General features: G+C 48.7%; 1 protein-coding gene across 7 annotated transcripts in view; it reads right to left on the bottom strand.

Annotated features, from left to right (window-relative positions):
• The window catches only part of RABGAP1L (RAB GTPase activating protein 1 like), a 788,382-nt gene that overhangs the window by 26,545 nt on the left and 736,548 nt on the right, over window positions 1-25,289 (bottom strand). For 4 of the 7 annotated variants that reach the window (XM_070077147.2, XM_089299425.1, XM_070077148.2 and 1 more), the window contains one exon: window positions 4,275-4,367. In XM_070077147.2, coding sequence (XP_069933248.1) covers window positions 4,275-4,367 — 93 coding nt within the window. Of the gene's footprint in view, window positions 1-3,794; window positions 4,099-4,274; window positions 4,368-25,289 lie in introns of those variants that run through there. The other 3 variants (XM_070077152.2, XM_070077153.2, XM_070077154.2) reach the window with 1 other exon arrangement.

Raw genomic sequence — 25,289 nt, 5'->3', positions numbered from 1 at the left:
GCCGTTCTCTAGAAAGTCCATCGACGGCGACGTCACTAGAGAACCTGCCCACGATGAAGGCAATCCACCTCCTTGGGATGGAAACAAGGCCAACGGCTTCCTAGGGGCTTGCTTCCTACTTTTAAACTGTACTAACACGGCTCCACATACCCAGTACAGTGGAACCTCTAGGGACTTGCACGAAAACATAGTTCATGTAACTCTGCGGTCAAATCTCTACCCTCCAGTTCAGCTCATCTGGAATCCACGAATAAACTGACAAACAAAATATCAGAGTTGACAAAGGATATTAAGCAAATCTGGCTAGGTCCAAGTTAAGAAAGATGGTCGAGATTTAGAAAAAATGTTCCACCTTCTTCTTATAATAAAGTTTGCTTTCTGATTCTTCGGATGTAGTCAGGAAGGTAAAGGAGCACCCCAGAGGCTACCAGAGGTGGATGGGGAACCTTTTCCCTGTCAAAGGCCCTCTGCAGGCCACAGCTTATCCACTTCAAAATTAGCTTGCTACAGCTGCACTGAACTTCAAGTTCTGTCTGCTGCTGCCTTGACAGGGCCACACCAGATGATTTTGTGGCCCTTTGTACAGGCTGGGCATTCCTCATCCTTAAGCAGTCACTATGGGGTTCACTGAGTTTCAAATGCAAACAGATGCATTACCTAGTTATATCCATACATGTGTGTGCATGCATGAGTGTGTGTGCATCATGCGTATGTTCAACGTATATTCTATCTGGAAATCAAGAGGCATCACTAGGACTGAGCATACTAGGGCTGGCCTTTGGGTACGGACAGGATCAGCTGTCAATCATTAGCTCCATGTGGCAGACGGTCCCTGTCCGTCAAGCACGGCTTCCACACAGGTATCTCTGGTTTGGCTGGGAGTTCACGAAAGGGAGATGATTAGCCAGATGCCAGTCCTCCTGGGACTTTCCGCTTGTGTTTGTTTTTATTTCACTTTGTTTCTGTGGGGTGGGGGAGGGGGTACGATGCATATACTATGGAAAACCATGCTTCTAAAATGCACACGTCAGTGGTTTTAGTATATATACAACGTTGTGCAATGATCCCTACCACTTGACTCCAGGAATACTGGCATCATGCTTCGGGTTTAAATACATAAATTTATACCAACAGTACTTCATCTCTTTCTTGAAGTTCACTGAAATTTAAGAACTGAGAAAAAGTAAGGACAGTGCTAGGAGTGTATCCTGAGAACATACGCCATAAAAGCAGACACACACAGGTTCAGGTGGATAACAAGAAGCCTGAGTGCTGAGAGCCAGCTCTGCGTGACTGGGTCTTTACTGTCACCTCTGGTTTTCCTGCCACAGCCTTTTCATGAATGCCACTATGCTCAAGAGAGGGAATCAAGCTGAAATCTCTCCTAGAGCCTCTTACTGTATGGTATTTCTGGGCTTTTTGCTTTGTTAATTCTCACAACCTTTTTAAGTCTCTTGCCATATGGACAGCTACAACGTAGACTTGACATTTTAAGATTTTTTTATTTGAAAGGTAGAGTTACAGAGGGGGAGGGAGAGAGGGAGGAAAAGAGGAAGGTAGAAGGGGAGAGGAAGAGGGAGAGAGAGAATCTTCCGTCCATTGGTTCATTCCCCAAATGGCCAAGCTGAAGCCAGGAGCTTCATTCGGGTCTCCCACATGGGTGCAGGAGCCCAGGCACCTGGGTCATCCTCTGTTGCTTCCCCAGGCACAGCAGCAGGGAGCTAGATCGGACATGGAGTAGCTGGGACATGAACCAAACTGGCACCTATATGGGATGCTGGCGTTGCAGGCGATGGCTTAACCCACTGTGCCACAATGCCAGCCCCTAGAAGTGGCATTTTAAACAGTGTGGATTCTAAAGGCTGAGGAGGGGTTTTTACTGAAATGGTGCCAGTTTTCACGGAGTGCCCTCAGATATCTTCGGAGTGACTCACAAGAGTCTATGTGAACTGGGCTCCCAAGTCAAGATCTATGAATTGTAACATGCTCGTTCCAGCACAGACATCTTATTCTTGACAGGATTAAAATTAGAAAATGTTACAAGGTATTTTCTGAGACACTTTGCTGCATTAATTAAGCTAACTACAGTTAGCCTCTTAAACTAGATATTGATCTCATCTGAAAGATCAAATGTGTTGATGGCTGGAAACTATGTTGTCAATAGCCACTTTGAAAATGTAATTCTAATTAGAGGACAATCATTTTAAAGCCAAGAATATCACCAGGACAAATGCCTAGACAGTATTACGAGAGGATACAAACATTAGTTAGACATTGTAGGGACAAGCTATGATAATCATCCCAAAGAAACAGAAATAAAGGGCGTCTGGTTTGTACGTGCAGGAGGGAACAGCCCTCAGAAGTAGCATCTGTTGTCAAAGGAAAGCCCAAACCAGCTTCGTTTCTACTCTGCTCCCTCAGTAAAATTCCGCACACTAATGATCTTACATGTTGGAAGTGCTTTAAGAATCACATGCATGTTACCATCTACACTTACCTGCTTTGACAAGGGATCTGGGGCGCCGCAGCAAGCCAGCGGAACCTGATTTCAACAGCACAAGTTTGACCTCTCAGTTCCCTCTTTCTAACAGGAAGGCATTCTTCACAGACTACTCACGGTGGCGGTGGCGGCAGCGGGAAAAAATGAGAATGATAGAGCGGGAGGAGGGCCTCACCTTGGCCCTGGGCTAACCTTTATGAGGGCTGCCCCTCATGTCTGCAGCGGCACACTACACGACTTACATTACAGCTGGTCCCTCTGAGGGCACAGTGCTGGTGGGGGTGAGCCTCCACCGGCACCTGTGAGCACGCTCTCTGTTCTATGTGTAAGTGTCCCCCACAGCAGTGCGTGGGACTCTGTCCTTGGCTCTTCAGCCAGTGCTCTGCACATGGGGACACACATGATGGTGGACTGCTGAGTTGCAGAGGAGGACCAGTGCAAGGTGCAGGCGCAGAGCCACAGACGCTGAAACTATTCTAGCCATTCTTGGGTAATTCTTAACGGTGTGCTTCATAAAACCAGTCACACCTGTCTAATGAACACCAGCTATGGGCCGAGTCTTTCGCATCCAAGAACCCTCACCCTCACGGCAACCCATCACGGAACTGCGCACACCACATGCTGTGCAGGTGAGGAAGAAGCTCCACGACTAGACCGAGATGCTGCGTGGCGGCAGACGTGTTCCGAATCCCAGGCTCTTTCCTGAACTCAGGTGCGTCTGATGCCAACACCCCATACACTCCTCCCACCATGCTCCTCTGCATGCAACCCAGGCCATTCGATTCAGCAGCAAGGACGTACAGCGTGCCTGTGCCGCCCATATCCGGCTTTCTGACCTCATAAAGATGGCTGCAGTTACAGGAGTGAAGTCAGCCCCCAAGGGTGACTTCATTAGCAACGCCACCACAGCACTTTCTCAGGCAGCACACTGGCCCTGGTTCCCAGTGCTGAAAATACAGTGTTCTCTTGTCTTAGGGTGCTGACTGCAAAGACAGGGAACCGCTATGCACCTGCTGAGTCTGAAGAATTAAAACAGGCTGCAGAGAGAGCATAATATTACACTTGGGAAAAATAAGTTGGGAATCAGTGTTTCCTGACACCGAATCCTGGGCACGGTGCTGCTACTTAGCACTCCAGAGATCTATTTCCATGAATGGCCCCATTAAAAAAAAAATGCCACAATTAAATAAGACGTTACACTGAAATCACGCTGATTCTGAAACCGCATCCTATAGCCAAATGCCGCTGTCATTCATGAATTTGTGGAAATAAGAGCTGCAATAAACACCATTACTGTGCTTGATATACCTTCGTGATTTTTATTTTTACTTCCAAGTACGTAAGTTTGTATTGTTAACAGTTGCAAAAGACATAGGTAAGTGTGAAACATCCTTGTGCCAGTCTTGCAACAGTTCACCTTCTAAAAGTCTCTGTGGATGGGGCCATGCACAGCTAAAACAGTACTTTGCCATTTTTCTCTTTTTCTTATTTTTGAAAGTAGAAAGCCACTTTCTTTGCTTTTCCCTCTCCTTCTCTCAGCTTCTTATGAAGATTCTCAGTACAAATGCAACAGCTGGCGTTACCTACAAATATACAAACTGAAAGAAAAGAAATATTACGGTTGGCTACTTGGGAGGATCCTAAAATGAAAGCACACCTGGACAGTTAGCGTAACCTGAGCCACTCGGGAGCAGAGGCCACGGAGCTCGCCAGAGCCGCTGCTTCAGGGTGCAAACAAAGGAGCGCTCTGGCCGGGGCGCGGCGTCTCCCATACCTTGTATCTGTCCATCGGGTCCTCCTGCTGCAGCTGGCTCTCTCGCATGGTCTGATACTCCTTCTCATATTTCTTCAGCTTCTTGGTTGGGACCTGCAGAGACAAGAGGGAATGCGTGTCAGGTGAGAACGTCAGTTAGGCAAACACTTTCTGGTATATTTCCCAGTGAAGTTTCTGGCATTCTAGGAGATGCCCAACTCAAAATGAGCCCCCTAATCTAGAGCAACTTCCTGCACAGGTGCAGACGGTCCACATCTGGGTCCTGTGGGTGACACGGTCTAGGAAGCAACCTTCAGTCCTGTTATTCGGCACGGAAGTCGTCGCGGTGCTAAGCACGTCGGGGCAGCTGTGCGCCAACAAGGTTTTATCTGTAAGCACCGGCTGCGGTTTGTTCACCTCTGTCCTGTGATGCTGCTGATGCTGCAACTTTTTTCAGGTTAACAATTTAATGCTGCTGGCAATTTTAACTACCTTTGCTTCACAATAAAGCATAGCTTTCCATGTTGAAAGTGAAAGTTATTATTTTATAGAAATAAAACCGGGCAACAAGAAAATTTTAACGATGGAATTAAGGTACCAAAAATAAAAACATAAAATTTGACACCAAAAAAAAAAATACAAGTTCATTCTGCAATATGGGATAATAAAAGAAAAAAAAATCACCTGAACAACTCATCTATTCCTTGCTAAAACTATCATCGTCAAAAGACAATAGTTAACCTTTTTTGAAAGCACACTAGCATATTGGGAATTTCTGAAAGTAACTGAGGGTAGCATGGCATAATGGGCGGAGAACTTGGCACTAGACAGACCTGTTTTTTAAGCATGTAATCCCTTAGCAAACAGGGACTCTTCTCTCTTAGTGTCAGTTTCATTCTTTGTAAAATAGCAGGTAAATAAATGTTTACCTCATAATGGCTGTCAGTAGAATTAAAGGTTTAACGTGGGTGAAGGATCTAATTCCCTCAGGGCTGGCCGTGTGGTGTACTGATTTAACTTACTGCTTACCCTACACTCATCTCATGTTGGAACACCAGTTTGAATCCCAGCTGCTCTGCTTCTGATCAGCTCCCTGCTAATAAGCAGCAGGGGATGGTCCAAGCGCTTGGGCCCCTGTCACCCACATGGGAGACCTGGATGAAGCCCCTGGCTCCTGGCTGCAGCCTTGCCCAGCCTTGACTGTTGTGGCCATCCAGAGGGTAAACCAGCAGATGGAAGGTCTCTCTCCCTCTCTGTCATTCTGCCTTTCAAATAAATAAATAATTAAAACAAATACAATGCCTGATTCTTGGAAGTTTTTTTTAAATTGTATTTTTAAGTATTCAACTGAAATTGATGTGTTATATTTCTTTTTTTTTTTTTTTTTTTGACAGGCAGAGTTAGTGAGAGAGAGAGAAAGGTCTTCCTTCCATTGGTTCACCCCACAAATGGCTGCTACGGCGGGCGCTGTGCCGATCCAAAGCCAGGAGCCAGGTGCTTCCTCCTGGTCTCCCATGCGGGTGCAGGGCCCAAGCACTTGGGCCATCCTCCACTGCACTCCCTGGCCACAGCAGAGAGCTGGCCTGGAAGAGGAGCAACTGGGACTGGAGGATTAGCCTAGTGAGCCACGGCACCGGCCGATGTGTTATATTTCATTCTGTCCAGATTACAAAGTGCACTGTTAGCCTTTTCTTAGACAACTACAATGATTCAATTGCTTTAAACATCCAAGTATTTCCTTAATATTCAGCACCTGCCTTTGGCATGAATGAAACAAAACCGGGCTTTTGTTTGGTTTTTCAGATTGCACGCGTGCTGGAGTGGCATCTGGCACAGAGATGAAGCCCCGCGGGAGGTTGGGGACGCCCGCATCCCCTACCGGAGTGCCTGGGTTTGAGCGCCTGCTCCACTTCTGCCCCTGCTGCCTGCAAACGCACACCTTGGGAGGCAGCAGGTGTTGGCTCAAGTACGTGACAGACCCAGATGGAGTTCCTGGCTCCTGGCCTCAGCCTGGCCCAACTCTGGCTGTTGAGGGCATTTGGGGATTGAATCAGGGGATGGGAGTTCTCTCTCTCTCTCTCTCTCTCTCTCTCTGCCTTTCAAATGGAAATAAATAAATACAACTTAAAAAAAAAACACAAACATACAGCTTTGATGACTTCATAAGAATTTAATGATGGCAAAGACGATGGACTGATGTCTTCAATATCCACCAAGATACCTGGCAAAGTACTTGGCACATCGTCGGCCCTCAAAACATGGTTTGCATGTTATTTTTTAAGATTTTATTTATTTATTTGAGAGGTAGAGTTACAGACAGTGAGAGGGAGAGACAGAGAGAGAGGTCTTCCATCTGTTGGTTCACTCCCCAAATGGCTGCAATGGCCAGAGCTGCACGGATCTGAAGTCAGGAGCCAGGTGCTTCTTCCTGGTCTCCCATGCGGGTGCAGGGCCCCAGCACTTGGGCCATCCTCCACTGCCCTTCCGGGCCACAGCACAGAGCTGGACTGGAGGAGGAGCATCTAGAACTAGAACCCGGTGCCCATATGGGATGCCAGCACTGCAGGTGGAGGATTAACCTACTGTGCCACAGCACCGGCCGGTTTGAATGTTTTTTTATAGATTGATTTTATTTCTTTGAAAGGCATAGTGACAGAGAGGGAAACACACAGAGAGAAAGAGTGTTCCATCCACTGGTTCCCTCCCTGAATGGCTGCCACAGGCAGGACAAAGGCAAGAACCTGAAACTCCTTCTAGGTCTCCTACATGGATGGCAGGGGCTCAAAACCAGGGTCATCCTCAGCTGTTTACGGAGGTGCATTAGCAGGGAGCCAGATCAGAAGCGGAGCAACGGGAACTTAAACCAAGGCTCCGATATGGGTTGTCAGTGTCGTAGGCAGAGGCTTAACTGGTTGCGCGACAATGCCAGCCTCAGACTGTTTCTTCTTGAGCTAAAAATATGGTATTCAGAAAAGATGTATATGTGTGTTAGGAGACAGCAAAACAGACGGATAGCACCCAGCGTGAATATAAAATTATCTTACAGTGTTCTGCAATGAGGATAATTTCAAATCTCTAACCAGAGAGTTTGTTAAATGAAAAAAAATAAAGACACCAGGTGTCATTCTCTAGTTTATTCTCATTACTCTGTTGTTACCATCCAAGATCACTCTGAAGTACTGTAATTATCTACTTCTAACCACAAATGGGAAGCTTCATGAATTCAGTATACAAACCACTGGACAAGCACATTAGGAGAATATTCATTTGGCTGACGGGGGAAGTGTCTCCCCAGTTAAACAAACAGTGAGGACATTTTCCAGGGTGGAACTGAATTGCAAAATACTGTGCATATTGCCATGAGAGACGCTACTCCTCATGACTGGATCCCCAGAGACATTCCAGAGTCCACAGTGACCAAATACAGCGTGAGAGAAAGGGAAGCACCACCCACCTACAGAGAGAAAGGGAAGCACCACCCACCTGCAGATCAGCATAGAGGGGAACGCACATGATCACGTGGTAACAAAACAACAATATAATTTTTCTTGATTGTGATAGTACCCTTAACTTCCTATAGCTTTCTTTTCTCTATATGCAGTAATCATATACCCAGAAAACCAAAAATAGATTTTCAAGATGAAGTGGCAAATCACTAGCACTGAAATAGCCCTGGATGTGGCAGGGTTTTAAGCCGTGATGAGGTGTTTCAAATGTCTCCTTAGGCACAGGACGGGGCAGCTAAAGTACTGTGAAGCCAGAGTCTACTCTAGTGCCTTTAGCCCAGATTGTTGAGTTTTTACATATTTTTTCAACTGGAATACCACACCACCAGGTACCAGGCTGAATACAGCCCAGTGTTGAAGCATTTTCAACATGGTTCTAAAACAGATCGGGTCATCAATGACGGAATTACATATTGCAAGCTTGAGAGAGAGAGAGAATTCTTCTAAAACCATATTTTTAAATTCAAACTATGTTACTTTTTTTTATCATGTAAAAGAATGCCCCTTTAAAAGTCAATCTTGCTACTTAAGAGGTTCATTTCAAAGTGAGATTCTTATAAAAAAAAAAAAATGAATTCAACACTCTCAGTAAGCTAATCCTTTCCCATCTGGCTGGGATTCTAGGATGTTGGGCTTCATCTTGTTGAGGCAAACAGAGCAGGTTCCCAGAACAATACGTTGCTAGGAAACCTTCCAAGCTTATTTATCTTGTGCTGTGGGGTGATCCTGAGCATCCACCTGTGACTGGCACAACAGGAACGCAGGGGGAAGAGGGTGGAGGAGGAACAGACAGAGAGTTGAAACGAAACTCTCATTACTTACAAAATAAAGGAAACGGACTTTCAGCTTTTAAAATTATTTCAGGACAGAATTCATTTTATTTTATTTTAGGGACTGGAATACTGAAGCTTAAAATTTTCTTATTGGAGAAAGGAATAAAAATATCTCTTGACTATGTAGTTTTAATTAAAAGAATGAAAGTCACTAAGAATTATTAGAACTGAAATAATCTATACCTCTGGAGGCGTGTAGGCATTTCTCCCTTTAAGTTACGTTGCAGATGTGAAGATGTGTTACGAGTCACTGGTACCTGTAAGTGTCTAGGTAATTTTGGGGTCCTGTTCTACCAACTGCCCACCTTCCGCCTTCCCAGCACTTCCTAATTTCTTAAGTTCAGGAAATGTCCTTAAATAATCCAAAATTGTTTGATGAGTGCAACTGATGGGCCCTCACTTTGAAATGCCGATGATCACAATCAAACAGAAAAAGACAACGGGACAGCCGCCCCGGCAGGACACCCCTCGTGAGTGACAGCAGGACAGCCGCCCGGGCAGGACACCCCTCGTGGGAGTGACAGGACAGCCGCCCGGGCAGGACACCCCTAGTGGGAGTGACAGCAGGACAGCTGGCCGGCAGGACACCCCTCGTGGGAGTGACAGCAGGACAGCCGGCCAGGCGGGACACCCCTCGTGGGAGTGGCAGCAGGACAGCCGGCCGGGCGGGACACCCCTCGTGGGAGTGACAGCAGGACAGCCGGCCGGGCGGGACACCCCTCGTGGGAGTGACAGCAGGACAGCCGGCCGGGCGGGACACCCCTCGTGGGAGTGACAGCAGGACAGCCGGCCGGGCGGGACACCCCTCGTGGGAGTGACAGCAGGACAGCCGCCCGGCGGGACACCCCTCGTGGGAGTGACAGCAGGACAGCCGCCCGGCGGGACACCCCTCGTGGGAGTGACAGCAGGACAGCCGGCCGGGCGGGACACCCCTAGTGGGAGTGACAGCAGGACAGCCGCCCGGGCGGGACACCCCTCGTGGGAGTGACAGCAGGACAGCCGGCCGGGCGGGACACCCCTAGTGGGAGTGACAGCAGGACAGCCGGCCGGGCGGGACACCCCTCGTGGGAGTGACAGCAGGACAGCCGGCCGGGCGGGACACCCCTCGTGGGAGTGGCAGCAGGACAGCCGGCCGGGCGGGACACCCCTCGTGGGAGTGACAGCAGGACAGCCGCCCGGCGGGACACCCCTCGTGGGAGTGACAGCAGGACAGCCGCCCGGCGGGACACCCCTCGTGGGAGTGACAGCAGGACAGCCGCCCGGCGGGACACCCCTCGTGGGAGTGACAGCAGGACAGCCGCCTGGCGGGACACCCCTCGTGGGAGTGACAGCAGGACAGCCGCCCGGGCAGGACACCCCTCGTGGGAGTGACGGCAGGACAGCCGCCTGGCGGGACACCCCTCGTGGGAGTGACAGCAGGACAGCCGGCCGGGCAGGACACCCCTCGTGGGAGTGACGGCAGGACAGCCGGCCGGGCAGGACACCCCTCGTGGGAGTGACAGCAGGACAGCCGGCCGGGCGGGACACCCCTCGTGGGAGTGACAGCAGGACAGCCGCCTGGCGGGACACCCCTCGTGGGAGTGACAGCAGGACAGCCGCCCGGCGGGACACCCCTCGTGGGAGTGACAGCAATCCTCCACATTCCGGAGCACCTAGGACAGAGCCAGTGCTGTCGTTTGAATCGTTCCCTGCGGTCAGAGTTCTTTCAGGTCCTGCTTGGTCCTAACACTTGCATGCATAATGTGAACATCCATTTGCACAGGACTAGCAAACCGGAGGGACCTGGGGGTTGGTGGGGGGGGCTTACTTCTGGATGAGGGAAGGGAACCCGCGTGGCAGCGCCTTGGCTGGAGCCCGTGGCTGAGGGCTGCGGCAGAGCAACCGCGCCGCCTCCAGCACAGGGCCGCCTCTCAGGGGCCGGGCTCTCCAAACTGAACTCTCTGAATGCTGTTGCCATGATTCTGCCACATCCCTACTCTGTATAGTTAGGATTTGTCCTTGACATAAACTACGTTTTATCAGAAGACAATCAATGTGGAAACAGCAGTTAAACCAGACACCTGGAGGCGTGACAGCAGCCTCCCAGAGCCGTCGGCGCTCTGATGCCCGGGACCTGTGACTATCTTACTAACATGGCAGAATGCATTTGGCAGGTGTAACTGAGGATAAGGATCTTAAATGGGAAGATCATTTTCGATGACCTGAGTGGGCCCAGAAGAATGACCTGACTCGCTTGGAGAAAACGGGGGTGGGTGTTGTGGTACACCACACTGGAAGTCCTAGCTACCCTGTGCCTGACGCAGCTTCCTGCTAACGCACAGGAAGGCCTTGGATCCTGGCTACACATGTGGGAAACCCAGACGGCACTCCAGGTTCCTGGCGCCAGCCTGGCCCAGCCCCTGCTGTTGCAGGCATGTGGGGAGTGAACCAGCACTTCTCTCTCTCTCACTCTGTGTTTCAAATAAACAAAGCAATAAACAAACAAACAAACAAATAAACCTTTAAAAAGAAAAAATAGAGAGGAGAGCCTTTGTGTGGATTCAGAGGGAGGTGAGACTGCTGCAGAACCGTCGAAGAAATTCAGTGTTGGTGGCTTGGATGCTGGGACAGGGGCCCCTGAGAGGATGTGGGCAGCTTCTAGAAACTGGGGAAGGACAGGAAATGGATTCTCCCCAGGGACCTGCAGGAAGGCACACAGCCCTGCCACACCACCGCCCAGCCCACCTGCAGGAGGGCACACAGCCCTGCCATACCACCGCCCAGCCCACCTGCAGGAGGGCACACAGCCCTGCCACACCACCGCCCAGCCCACCTGCAGGAGGGCACACAGCCCCGCCATACCACCGCCCAGCCCACCTGCAGGAGGGCACCCAGCCCCGCCACACCACCGCCCAGCCCACCTGCAGGAGGGCACCCAGCCCCGCCACACCACCGCCCAGCCCACCTGCAGGAGGGCACACAGCCCCGCCACACCACCGCCCAGCCCACCTGCAGGAGGGCACACAGCCCCGCCACACCACCGCCCAGCCCACCTGCAGGAGGGCACACAGCCCCGCCACACCACCGCCCAGCCCACCTGCAGGAGGGCACCCAGCCCCGCCACACCACCGCCCAACACCACCGCCCAGCCCACCTGCAGCAGGGCACACAGCCCCGCCACACCACCGTCCAGCCCAGTCTAACCTCCACAACTGTAAAATCATATAAGTGCGCTAAGCCACTGCACTACCTGCCATGGTAACTACAGGAAACTAAAAAATAGAAATTATCACTACGGCTGAATACCGAATGTTTACAAATGAAACAATTAGAAGTCATAAACTTCTCCTGAAAGCAAGATAAAAACTCCCCTGCCCTTCAGTTTATAACCAACTGTTAATTATGTCAAGACAAAATGTACTGTAAATCGTTAACCCTTATGTTATTAATAGCAGAATATCAAGCGAGACAGTACCAAGCCAGCACTACAAACGGCCATGGCCAATGTGCAGACCCACTCGGTCCCTTCCTGCTTTTTCTCACGGCACTAACGGCGACTGGCTGTAGTGTCTGTTAAGTTGGACTCTGATATCTTCATGATATCTTACTGTATTCCATTTTTAAAATGCCTCGTCGCCACCTATAGAAGGATTTCATGGCCAGCGGTTTGAAGGGCACTGCACTACATCCGATGGGCTTTGGCGGGTTCCCCTGACGATACCACTTGTTGGTTACAATGCTCAGTCATTGGGGAGGCTTTGTTAACTCCACTCTGGGTCACCAACACCTTCGCCGGCCATGTACCCACCAGAGTGGGTCCTCTTCTGTTAGCAGGAAACACAAAGAAGAGAGCTGAGCACGTGGAAGGCAGAGCAGTGGTAGAGGCACGGAGAGGGAGTGTTAACCCGTGACCTGCCGTAACAGGCAAGGAGAAAGCACCGTAATCAATCACTCACTCGCCTTTCTCTTCCTCCAGGTTAACCGTGCTGCCCTCAGTCAGAGGGACGGAGGCAGAGACCGCAAAGAAACACACCCACCATTCTCCACTGCCCACGTTCTCTCTTCACATCTCCAGTTTGTGCTTCTGCTTTTTACATACATCCAGTCCAGGAGGCTGGACAGACGTTAATGCTCTCGTACATCAGCGAACTTCAGAGAACCCGCCTCCTCAAGAATCTTTATTCACTAATCACATCTACCAGGGTTACTGCCCCATTTTGTATTTCTATTTTCAGTATTTTTTTAAAGAATTATTTATGTATTTGAAAGGAAGAGTTACAGAGGGGCAGAGGCTGAGAGAGAGAGAGGTCTTCCATCCGCTGGTTCACTCCCCAGATGGCCACAACAGCAGAAGCTGGGCCAATCCAAAGCCAGGAGCCTGGAGCTTCTTTCAGGTCTACCACAGGGGCCAAAGGGCTTTGGCCATCTTCCAGTGCTTTCCCAGGCACATTAGCAGGGAGCTGGTTCAGAGGTGGAGCAGCTGGGACTTGAACTGGTGCCCATATGGGATGCCGGCACTGCAGGCGGCAGATGTACCCACTCTGTCACAGCGCTGGCCCCTATTTTGAGTACTTTTAGTACTTAATATTTTAATTTCACATGTATTAACTGTTTCCTTTGTTAGGAAACTTTTATTTTTTAAATTTCCATAACTTACTTATTTGAAAGGTAGAGAGAGATCTCCCATCTGCTGGGATACTCTCCAAAGGCCTGCAGTATTGGGGCTGGCCAAGCCAGAGGAGTCCTGGTCTCCTACATGGGTGGCAGAGACTGAATTACTTGAGCCATTGCCTGCTGCCCCCTGGAGTCTGTAATAGCAAGGAGCTAGAATAAGGGGCACAGCCGGGTCTTCAAGGCAGGCACTCTGATATGGGATGTGGGTACCCCAAGAGTGTCTTAACCACCGCCCCAAACACCTGCCCCGAATTCATTATTTCTAATAAAAAATTTAAAATCCAAGCAGAGTTCTTTTAAAATGTGCATTTTTCATGGAAGAGAGAAATGACACATTTCATTTCTCTCTAATGTAGCAGAATACACGTGGGGGATTTTTCAAACTGGTATATGCTCCGCAAAGATCAAATGATCTTTGACTTCAACTCATTTTTTAAAACCTTTATATTTTATTTTAGGGGTTGGTGTTTTGGTGCAGTGGGTTAAGCCCCAACCTGTGATGCCAGCATTCCATAAGAGTGCCGATTCAAGTCCCAGCTGCTCCATTTCCAATCCAGCTCCTTGATAATGCACCTGGGCAAGCAGTGAAAGATGGCCCAAGGACGTGGGCCACTGCCACCCATGTGGGAGACCCAGATGGAGGTTCAGGCTCCTGGCTTAGCCTAGCCCAGCCCCAGCCATTGTGGCCGTACGGGGAGTGAACCAGTGGATGGAAGCTCTCTGTCACCTTCTCTCTCTCTCTCTCTCTGTCTCTGTCTCCCTCTGTGTGTTTAACTCTTTCAAATAAATAACAAAAAAGTGAAAAAATGATCAGAACGATCTGGGGAGGGGGCAGGAGAGGAGGAGTGCCTCACTACGTACGGCTGATCCAGTTCACCCTCTTGCCCAGCTGAAGAGTGCGGCATTTCCCCTGTGCTCAGTTTAACACTGAGTTAAGAGCCACTTATAAGAGCTCTCACTCAGGGCTTGATGAATCTTTTCTGTTTAACAAACAAAAGATACAAGAATACTGATGAATGCAAGTGCTAGGAAAGCAAATTACTGTCCAACCAGGACAACAACAAAAGGTTGACATGACCCAGGTTAATATTTTCCAAAGTAAGATTCTTGATGGTAACAATTCAGATGCAAAAAAAAAAAAAAAAAAAAAAAAAAAAAAAAAAAATTGGTAAAATAGGCCAAGGGTACTAGCCACTGTACTGTTCTTGGCCACTTCAGGTAATTTCTTAGGATGAATATAAATTATTCCATCAAATATATTAGTCTTTGGAGAGAGAAAAAAGTAGGTAAGAGGTCCAGCATTACATTCCCTGGCAACCTGAGCGTTCCCTAGTCAGGGTTACTATCAGTTCTGCAAGGACTTAACGAGGCCCAGACATGGAGCAGATGATTGGGAACCAAAAGTCCAGCCATCAGCTTGCAATCTGGGAAGAAACAGAAGGGCCGGATTCCAGAGACGACATCCAGGGAGAACGCCCGTGTTCTATAAACTCCAGTTATTCCTCTTCAGAGAGAGGCCTGCAAAGAAATCACTTTGACTCTTTTGAGCTTTTAGCACTGAAAGGAGTGGGGGGGGGGGGGGGATACAATTCAGTGATATTTTACTCCATGGGGCTAGGAAAAATATTTGCAAGTACATATGAGCCAACACATGATAGCATTTAAGAACGCTGTGGTTTGGGGGTGGTGGGGACAAGGAAAGCCCTCCTCTCGTGTTGCAGGTCTACCCTAACTCCCAAGGCTCACGGACATCACAGTCCCAGGCGCTCCCCTAGTTTCACGTGCACACAACCGATGGCGCTCCACCTGTTGTCATCTCATCTGCTCCGTGCAGTGCGCGCAGTCCCTCAGGCCGGCTGTACGCACGCCAGGGACGGGCTCCCAGCTTCATTCATGAATAACGTTATGAGGGGACCCGCTCCTCACAATGTCCATGAACTCTTCTAAATATTGATCTCAACTTCCTAAGGGCCATGTTCTAATACAGACGGTCCGGTCCCAATGTTGTAACACTGCTAGGAGACTCCTGCATTGTGTAGAATCTGCTTATCTTTTCATTTCTAATTCTTCACCCAAGTCCTGCAAACTTACTCCTATATACTATTTTTGTAGAACTCCTTGGCACTTCTCTGAAGTTCGCCTATCAATAGTAATATCTGAAGTAGAGGGATTTCTGTACTATGTGTTGACAACTCCCAAATTTATAGATCCCAGGACATAACTTCCACTGAGCTTAATCCATATATACAACTGCTAACTTTATATTATATTATAATTTGGATGATTCACATTTGAGACATTTTAAACTGGACTCGGGGCCAGCGCTATGACGTAGTGAGTCGAGCATCCATAGGCAGTGTCAGCATCCCATATGGGCACCAGCTGGCGTCCTGCCTGCTCTACTTCCAATCCAGCTCCCTGCTGATGGCCTGGGAAAGCAGTAGAAGGCCCAAGCACTTGGGCCCCTGCACCAACGTGGGAGACCAGGAGGAAGCTCCTGGTTCTGGACTGGGCCAGCTCTGGCCATTGTGGCCATTCAGGGAGTGAATCAGAAGATGAAAGACCTTTTTCTCTCTCTTTCTCAAACTCTGCATCTCAAGTAAATAAATACATCTTTAGAAAAAATTACATAAACTGGACTCAGCCCCATCCCGACTATCCTTTCATAGTTCATCTTCCATCCAGCAGCTCAAGTCATTCACCCAGAAGTCACCTCCAATCTTTCCCTCTCTCAATGCTTATGCAGCTGATCACTCAATTCCATAGAACATGCTTCCAAAAGACCTATTCTGTCACTTCTTTCGAGCCTTTCTAACAATGTCCTGGTTCAAGCCATCATCACCTCTCATCAGGACTACTGAAATAACCTTCAAACGGGTCTATGTTCAGGCCTGCTCTGTTCCAAATCTCTTCACCACAAGGCAGTTAAAATGTTCTTTTCCAGGGTGTGAATCTGCTAGCATTCCCCTTCCTGAAGTGTTCAGTTGTTTCCACTGCACTTAGAACAAAAAGAGAAGGCCGGCGCCGTGGCTCTGCTGGTGACTGAGGCCCTGGTCTCACCCATCTCACCCCCTCGCCCCTGACACGTCCACGGATCTTACAGAAAGCAAAAAGTGGGAAGAACTTCATGTTCTATTTATTTTTTTACCTCATCTCTTAAAGATATCTGTGTTTGTGCCTGCATAATTTATTACAAAATGAACACACACAAACAATGGAACTTCAAAGTGTTTCTGATGGAAATTAAAAGATAAAAATTAAAAACGGTTACTCAGCAGAAGCCCTATCAAGTTAATGACACTTCTGTCAGTGCGCACATTAGCCATTTAGCCCACCTCTTGAGAAATGAGGACCCTGGGAACTCAACTACATCAACAGAATCTTGTATTATTAATAACCGAAGAAAAAGGAGAGCACTTCACAGATTCTTTTTGTGCTTAGGAAACAAAGAAGTCGGAAGCATGCCAGTTCTCATCTTGGCTGCTCCACTTCCAATGCAGCTCCCTGCTAACGGACGGGGAAAAGCAGCCGAAGATGGCCCAAGTGGTTGGGCCCCTGCCGCCCATGCAGGACACCTGGAGGAAGCTCCTGGATCCTGGCTTCAGCCTGGCCCAGCCCTGGTTGTTGTGGCCATCTGGGGAGTGACCAGTGGATGGAAATCTCCTCCCCCGCTTCCTACCCCCATACTTCTGTCACTGTGACTTTCAAATAAATAAATAAAATAAATATTCTGCTGAGGGGTTGCTTGGTGCAGGGGTTAAAACTGCAATGCTGGCATCCCACACTGGAGCACAGGTTTGAGTCCTGACCGCTCTGCTTCTGATACAGCTCCCTGCTAATGTGCCAGGGAACCAACAGAAAACGGCCACTGCCATGCACATGGGAGACCCAGATGAAGTTCTGGGCTCCTAGCTTTGGCCTGGCCCAACCCCAGTCATTGCAGCCATTTTGGAAGTACACCAGCAGACTGAAGATCTCTCTTGGTCTCTATATATCTGCTCCTTCTCTCTTTCAGAAAATTTCCATTGAGAGGTGACTGTTAGGTGCAGCACTGGGATCACTGCTTAGGATGCTCATGTCCTGTGTTGCTGTGCCTGGTTCTGGTGTGACTTGGTGGTCAGCTCCTCTGCTCCTGATACAGCTTCCTGCTGGTAGTACCCTGGGAGGCAGCAGATGATGACTCGAGTGCTTGTGTTCCTGCCACCCACTTGTAGACCCAGGCTGGGCTCCAGGCTCCTGGCTTCAGCCTGGCCCAACCCTGGCTGTGGTGGGCCAGAGAGGGATCTGACGAATCGAAAATCTCTAAGCCAACACAAGGTGCAAATAAATCAATAAAAATCAAAACCAAAATGTCCATTGGAATCTCTGCTCTTGTCTTTGGGTAATCTGTTGTAACAGTTTTGAACACGGATCCTAGTGCAAGTTTCACTTAATTTTTCAGTGAGAACTGTGTAGGCTGAGCTGAGATGTCTACGTTGTTGGTTACTGTTTCTGTTGTTATATATTACTCCCCCTCAATCAGGGTTCTAAACAAGATGAATTTTTTTGCTGCTGTGGGCTTCATCTTCAACCTTGTTCTCCCTTATTAAAACAAGTATGCATTTGTAAATTGCTGATTTCTTTAGGGCGTTGTAAGCTTTTCATAAAGCATTGATGGCTCCACTGTTCTACGCAAGCTTCACCAACTCTCTGGTGTTGGTTCTTTCTCAGGAAATTCTGCTAAACTGTGAATTTGGAAATCATGGCGTTAAGACATTAAGTGCTAGAAAAGGAGGAGTAAGATACAGACTTGAGAGGCTTGTATGAATTGGCTTGAGAATACACAACCACTCATTTCTAAGGGGCTATCCATTTTGAGTTTCAAACAAACCAATTTCTCAATATGCTTTAGGAAAGGGTAAATCTGTAAGATCAGGAAGGACTTTTTTTTTTTAAAAGATCTATCTATTTATTTGAAAGTCAGAGTTACACAGAGAGAGGAGATAAGAGGAGAGGAGAGGAGAGGAGAGGAGAGGAGAGGAGAGGAGAGGAGAGGAGAGGAGAGGAGAGGGAGAGAGGTCTTCCATCCACTGGTTCACTCCCCAGTTGGCAGCAACGGCTGGAGCTGCACTGATCCAAAGCCAGGAGCCAGGGGCTTCTTCCAGGTCTCCCATGTGGGTGCAGGGGCCCAAGGACTTGGCCATCGTCCACTGCTTTCCCAGGCCACAATAGGGAGCTGGTTAGGAAGTGGAGCAGCCAGGTCTTGAACTGGTGCCCATATGGGATGCCAGTGCTTCACGCCAGGGTGTTAACCTGCTGTGCCACAGTGCTGGCCCCAGGAAGGACTCTTTTTAATGTCCTAAAATATATCTAGAGTTCTCTTATCTAGGTAGCTAGTATTTAAGGACAAAATCAAGTTATTTTTTTAAATTGGTGAAAATTACTTCCTTTTAAAAAATGTTTACTTATTTTAATCTACTTGAAAGGCAGAGAGACAGAGAGGGAGGGGAAGAAAGAAGCTCAGAGCTCAGTCTGGGCCTCCCCTATTGGCAGCAGGGGCCTAGGCACTCAGGCACCACCCACTGCCTCCCAGGATGCCAAGCAAGAAGCTGGGTCAGAAACGGAGTCGCTGGAACCTGAACTGGAGCTGCACTGTGGGCTGCAGGTATCCCAGGCGTCAGCGTGACCCACTGTGCCACACTGTCTAGCTCACAGAGTCAAGTTTCAGAGACTGGACTAGGAACATCCTCTGAGCAACACGGGCTCTTTCTCCCATGCTCTATGAAGGGTGGTTTAGGAGTTAAACAAGCTTGCATTTGCAGTCTTGTTCCACTAAACATGAGCTGTAGACTTTATAAGCAATTCGTTTAGACTTCTTACTCAGAACCTTAATTTTTATATATATTTTGCAATGAGGTAGCATAAACAACACCTCCTCGTATTGAGCATATACTATATACTACAGCACTGAGCCACATTTCATAGCATGCAAGCCTCACAAGGCTGAGCTAGGTGCTACTATCCCCATTTTATAAATTGAATAAACCGAGAAAGACTGAACAACACGAACAGGTACCAATCCTAATAATGACAGACTCAGCAAGCCTGCTTGACACCAAGGCTGCAGCCTGGATCGCAGCGTGTTACACGTGTTACAGGACAGCCACCTGTATCACCTGCCATCTAGCCAGCACCACGCCTCAACCCAGGCGCTTCCATAAGCCTGTGGCCACCAAGGGAGCGCGTCCACTGCTATGCTGACATCTACCTGGAAGACAACGGATCTAACACATCTGTCTGGCTTACGGGCGGACCCTCACCCTGATTTCCTGAGCAAGCCGGAAAGCAAGGGAAGGTCAGATAGCCCCTCGGGGGAGTGGATCAGGACTTGAACTCTCAGAGAGGCCTGTGGGATTCCAAAGTCTTTAAAAAAAAAAAACAAAAACAAAACCAAAACAGGCATGGAGGCGGAACTACCCAGGAGATTTCAGCCTAAAGCACATCACCTCAGGTACCAGAATCGGCACCCAGGCGGGACATTTTTTTTTTTTTTTTTTTTTTTTTTTGACAGGCAGAGTGGACAGTGAGAGAGAGAGACAGAGAGAAAGGTCTTCCTTTTGCCGTTGGTTCACCCTCCAATGGCCGCCGCGGCCGGTGCACCGTGCTGATCCGATGGCATTTTTTGAGACCTCTCTCTTCATACCCATCTCCTCTATTACTCCTCCATGTCTTTATTTCTTGCTGATTTGTCTGATTCTTTGTACTCAAAGAAGAGGAGAAAAATTCAGTCTGTTTTTCTTCTAAGCAGTAATAATTCTTTCCTCATTATATTGGTTATTCTCAATTTGGTGCTAAATTAGGGCAACACTGAACCTTTTGTTCTTTGCAAAAATGAAGAAGCAACAGATCTTACGTTAGAGCACCCCCCCCCCGGACGTTTATCTCCCCCCTGGGGGCAGCGAGGCGTGCTAAAAGCCACTGTAATATCTCAATTCTACTTCCTAATGAGATGTGGGTTAGAAATTTATCACTTCAAACTTTTAGGATAATATGTGGAGAGTAACAGAATGGTTATCAAGGGCTAAAATTCCAGAGTGTACTATGTAAGCCATGCATTCCATCTGGCTACACGTTGAAGATACTGCTCTGTTTCCAGGGAGCAGATTAGCTAGATGTAGTTCCAAAACTGGGCCACAGAAAGCTGGCCCAGCCGCGCATTCACAGTGAGCTAATGAAGCTGCTTTACAACTAGATGATGAGACAAGAGAAAGAACGACTGCGCAGCCAGGTCGGACAGGGCTCTCCATTACCTTCACATGGTGCTTTTCTACCACTGAACACCGACCAATCTGAAGCAGCCTTCTGTCAGCTGTCACTGGCAGTTAGACCAAAAGTAAATAGGTGTCTCTTGCTACAAATACAGTGGGCTGAAGGCTGCGGGTATGCATACTAGAAGAAGTTTAATTCAAGACGCATGTACAAGACAACCTGAGTCAATCTGTCTTTAGAGAGATTCAACTTTACTATGCCAAACTCTGTGAGAAACAATGGGAAGAAAGAAACGAGGAGACTTCTATGTGTTCATCAAGGACTCAAGTGCACGATGACTGTCTTGCCATTTTAATGCATTTTTTAAAGATTTATTTTATTATTTGAAAGCTAGAGTTAAAGAGAGGAAGAGACAGAGAGAGAGGTCTTCCATTCGCTGCTTCACTCCCCAAATGGCCGCAACGGCTGGAGCTGTGCCGATCTGAAGCCAGGAGCCGGGAGCTTCTCCAGGTCTCCCATGTGGGTGCAGGGGCCCAAGCACTTGGGCCATCTTCTACTGCTTTCCCAGGTCATAGCACAGAGCTGGATCCAAACTGGAGGAGCTGAGGCTTGAACTGGTGCCCATATGGGATACTGGCATGCAGGCAGTGGCTTTACCCACTATGCCACAGTTCTGGCCCCTGATACATCAACTGTTTAACACTGGTAGAAAAACTTTATCCCTACACTTCTGCATAAAGAAAATAATAATCTGAAGCTGGTGCTGAGTGTAGTGGGCTAAGCCGCCACCTGCAGCATCGTCCTCATCCTATTTGGGTGCTCGTGGTTTGAGTCCTGGCTGTTCCTCTTCCGATCCAGCTCTCTGCTGTGGCCTGGGAAAGCAGTAGAAGATGGCCCAAGTGCTTGGGCCCCTGTACGCTTGTAGGAGACCAGAAAGAAGCTCTGGCCATTGTGGTCATTGGGGGAGTGAACCAGCAGATGGAAGACCATTCTCTCTGTCTCTGTAACTCTCTCAAATAAATAAATAAATAAATAAGAAAATAATAGTCTATTTCCTCACTCATTCAACAAGTATTTACTGCCTATTTATTGTGTAGCAGACATAGCCATATAGGAACAAATACAGTGTGTACCCTCAAGAAATCTGCCATCTGGTGGGGAGAAAGTCTGTTAGAACTAAACAGATGCTGGACTTACAACGTAAGGTAAGTGCGTTCAAGGAGAAGCAAAGCTGGAGGTACAACAGACATGACTCTAAGATTGACTGATTGCTTCTCTGAGGAGTGACAAAAAACAAGCCCCAAAAACAATCAGAATAGGAAAATAGGAAAAAAGGGGGAGAAAGTGCGCCAGGCCCCGGGCCCAGGGAGCACAGGGTGGGGGAAGGGAGACAGGCTATCCAACTTGCAGGCTCAGCGCGGAGTGGACATCCAGGCCGTTACACAGCCGCAGCGCGGCTCCGGGCGAGATGCTGGGGGGGGGAGTGGGGGCAGGTGCTGGAGCGTACTGAGGGGAGGACTTGCTCGCTGAGGCTGAAGAGGAAGAAGGTAACAGCACCAGCCCGGGGTGCGGGCCTCCAGGACCAGCCTCACAGCGCCTCCTACTTCCTTCCAGTCTCCTTCTCCGCTCCCTCCACGCGTCAGCAAGGAGCCACGTGCACGCGAGGCTGCTGTGTGACGATTCCACCGAGAGTGGAGAGGAAGACAAAGATGACAACCTCTGCTTCCGAGGAGCGCGCAAGGAATTCTACTCTTCAGGGTGGGAAGGGGAGGGGAGGACGGGAGAAACACCAGTTCGCAGGGATTCATGGCGTGAAGGTAGCTCACCTCTGGCTGAGACTGCCCCCCACACAGACACACACAGACAGGACTCCCAGCGACTGTCTCTCTGCCCGGAGCACTGCGGGACAGCAAGCTCATCCAGCGCTTCTGTGGGCCCGACGGCGAGTCCGCCTCTCCCGTGCCCCCTCCTGGAGCCCCTCTGTGAGTGCACGCTATCACCCTCCACTACAGACGCGGAAACAGGAGCGGAGAGGACCGAACAATCTACCCGGAGTCACATAGCAAGCAAGCTGGTGACTCGTTCCAACCCAGGCCTCGCTCTGGGCTACTAGGCTCTACCACTGTTTCACCAACATTAGTGCTTTTCCTTCCTTCCTTCCTTCCTCCCTCCCTCCCTCCCTTCCTTCCTTTTTTCTTTTTTTTTCTTTTGATAAATCTGGATGCTACAATTTTGCCTCTTTTTTCTCCCAGCCTTCTCTTATCGTTTAAACCTTTTCTCATCTACTCAGTTATATAACCATCATAAAGACTCATCCGACTTCATTGTCTAGAGCCTCAGTTGCAGGAAAAGCAGTCTGGAGTACTTAGGCACGTATTTCTGGAAGAAGACAGCATCGACAGTGCCGCTGATGACGGCTCCCACGTATACTGAGGTCCTAGAGGGCCTGCATCACGGGCAGTTATCACCGACTCCTGAGGCCTGCGAACACGGAATTAACAATTCTGGGAACTCACACAGCGCCTGCCAATTTCTCTACGACCGACCGATACTGGATTGGTTCCTTATAGCACAAGGAAGCCCATGTATGAGCTCGTTAGTTCCGCAAGTATCTACAGTGTGCAAGGATACAAGGATGGCTGTGATACAACTGTTGCATCAAGAAATTTACCACAAACTTTGAAACTTTTATTAACGCTGTGACATAAATATAAGCATTGGGCTACTGGAGCTTTTGGGAGAATGATTTTACAAATCCATTAGGAAATTTGAGTCAGATTTTAAGGGAAGAACTAGCATATATGCATTGTCCTGGAGGAGGTTTTGCTATTAACCATTCAAAAGTATCAGCGGGGGTTTGTTCAACTCAGTAGCGTCCAGGGACTGCCATCCTGCAGCTGTTAGGCTACCTGGCTTGCCAGAATTTTGCAAGCAATTCATTAAGGGCCAGAGGAGTTCATATAGTATTTCTAGTCAATCCAATTTAAAATTTTCTGACATCCTTATTTACACTAATTAGAAAATCCTTCGGTGTAGGTATAAATATAAGTTGGTTACACTTACAGTAGTTATGTCCTTTTTTTTTTTTTTTTTTTTTTTTGACAGGCAGAGTTAGACAGTGAGAGAGAGACAGAGAGAAAGAAAGGTCTTCCTTTTCCATCGGTTCACCCCCCAACAGCCGCTGCAGCCGGCGCACCACGCTGATCCGATGGCAGGAGCCAGGTGCTTCTCCTGGTCTCCCATGGGGTGCAGGGCCCAAGCACTTGGGCCATCCTCCACTGCACTCCCGGGCCACAGCAGAGAGCTGGACTGGAAGAGGGGCAACTGGGACAGAATCCAGCACCCCAACCAGGACTAGAGTCTGGTGTGCTGGTGCCGCAAGGCAGAGGATTAGCCAAGTGAGCTGCGGCGCCGGCCAGTAGTTATGTTTTGATTAGTCTTTTCAGTCCCAGCCGACTCTCCCTATACTGTGTAATCCCCTCTCACTATGCTTCATATGTTAATTAATAATGTCCCAGGTATAGACTGGCCAACAAACCATGTGGGCTATGCTGAAGCATTTTAATATAATTTAAAGATGGCATTATAGTAGAGCAGTGAGAAGGGCAAGACATTCCATATGAAGAGATCAACTCATGATTGCTTATTTCTTTGTCCATTTGATAAAGCAAACAGGAGAAAATTTCTGAGGGCAAAGGCAAGGACTTAAACAATACGAGCCTAGTAACCCGGTGAGGAGTTAGTTAGGTGTCTGGGTGAGGAGTAGGTACCTGGGTGAGGAGTTAGTTAGGTGTCTGGGTGAGGAGTAGGTATCTGGGTGAGGAGTTAGGTGTCTGGGCGAGGAGTTAGTTAGGTGTCTGGGCGAGGAGTTGGGTGTCTGGCAAGGAGTTGGGTGTCTGGTGAGGAGTTGGGTGTCTGGGAGGAGTTAGGTGGGCTGGCAGAAGGAGCCTGCAGAACACGATGGACTGAACACACCGGACCAGAGCACAGACACGGAGCTGGATGGCAACAGTCTAGGTTGCCGCCAACTGATGAAGGCCTGACCCCAGTTGGGGAGCTGCTAGCTCGGTGACCATACTTTCTGAAATAGCGATCAGGCTTTGGTCTTACCAGATGCTTACGCCCACCGTGGACATAAGAAGCACTCTGTGAAATCAAAGAACCTGCTATCGGCGTGCCCTTTACCAGGTCTCCCTCGACACCCGAATGTAAAAACCCTTGCTATGTTTCCCCATTCTTTCCTTAAAGAGTCTCAGTTTTATGCCTTAATGATGGATCTGATCATATTTCTTTCAGTCCCTGCAGCGCATGAGCAGAAGGAACCCAGGCAGAGACCTACCTGTCACATAGCCTGACCATGCTGGCCCGATTCTAAGCCTCTCCAGTCCACACTGCCTTGCCAGGCATTCCTGCACACCAGCCTTCCCCCACCCCCAGTTGGGAAAGCACCATATGAGACAGATTTATTCTGCTGCATACTTGCAAGTGATAACAACAAAGCCATTTTTCTCAAAAGACTGGCTTCACAGATCATGACTGGGCGAAAGGCAGGAAACCTATAACAATTATGAAATATTAATTTTCTTTGCTTTGGTAGCTTGTAGGCTTTTGAGGTACAATATTTACTATTCAGAACTTTTTAACAACATAATCTTTGGGCTGGAGTTGTGGCGCAGCAGGTTAAACCACCATCTATGATGCTGGCATTCCATATTGAAGTACCAGTTCAAGTATCAGCTGCTTGGCTTCTAATCCAACTCCCTGCTAATGTGCATGGGAAAGCAGTGGAAGATGGC

Source organism: Oryctolagus cuniculus, chromosome 7 (assembly GCF_051225735.1).
Source record: "Oryctolagus cuniculus isolate XC-2025 breed Fujian yellow rabbit chromosome 7, ASM5122573v1, whole genome shotgun sequence".
In the NCBI taxonomy this organism is placed as follows: Eukaryota; Metazoa; Chordata; class Mammalia; order Lagomorpha; family Leporidae; genus Oryctolagus; species Oryctolagus cuniculus.
Note: the sequence above shows the minus strand (reverse complement) of the source record. Positions and strands in the feature narration are given on the sequence as shown.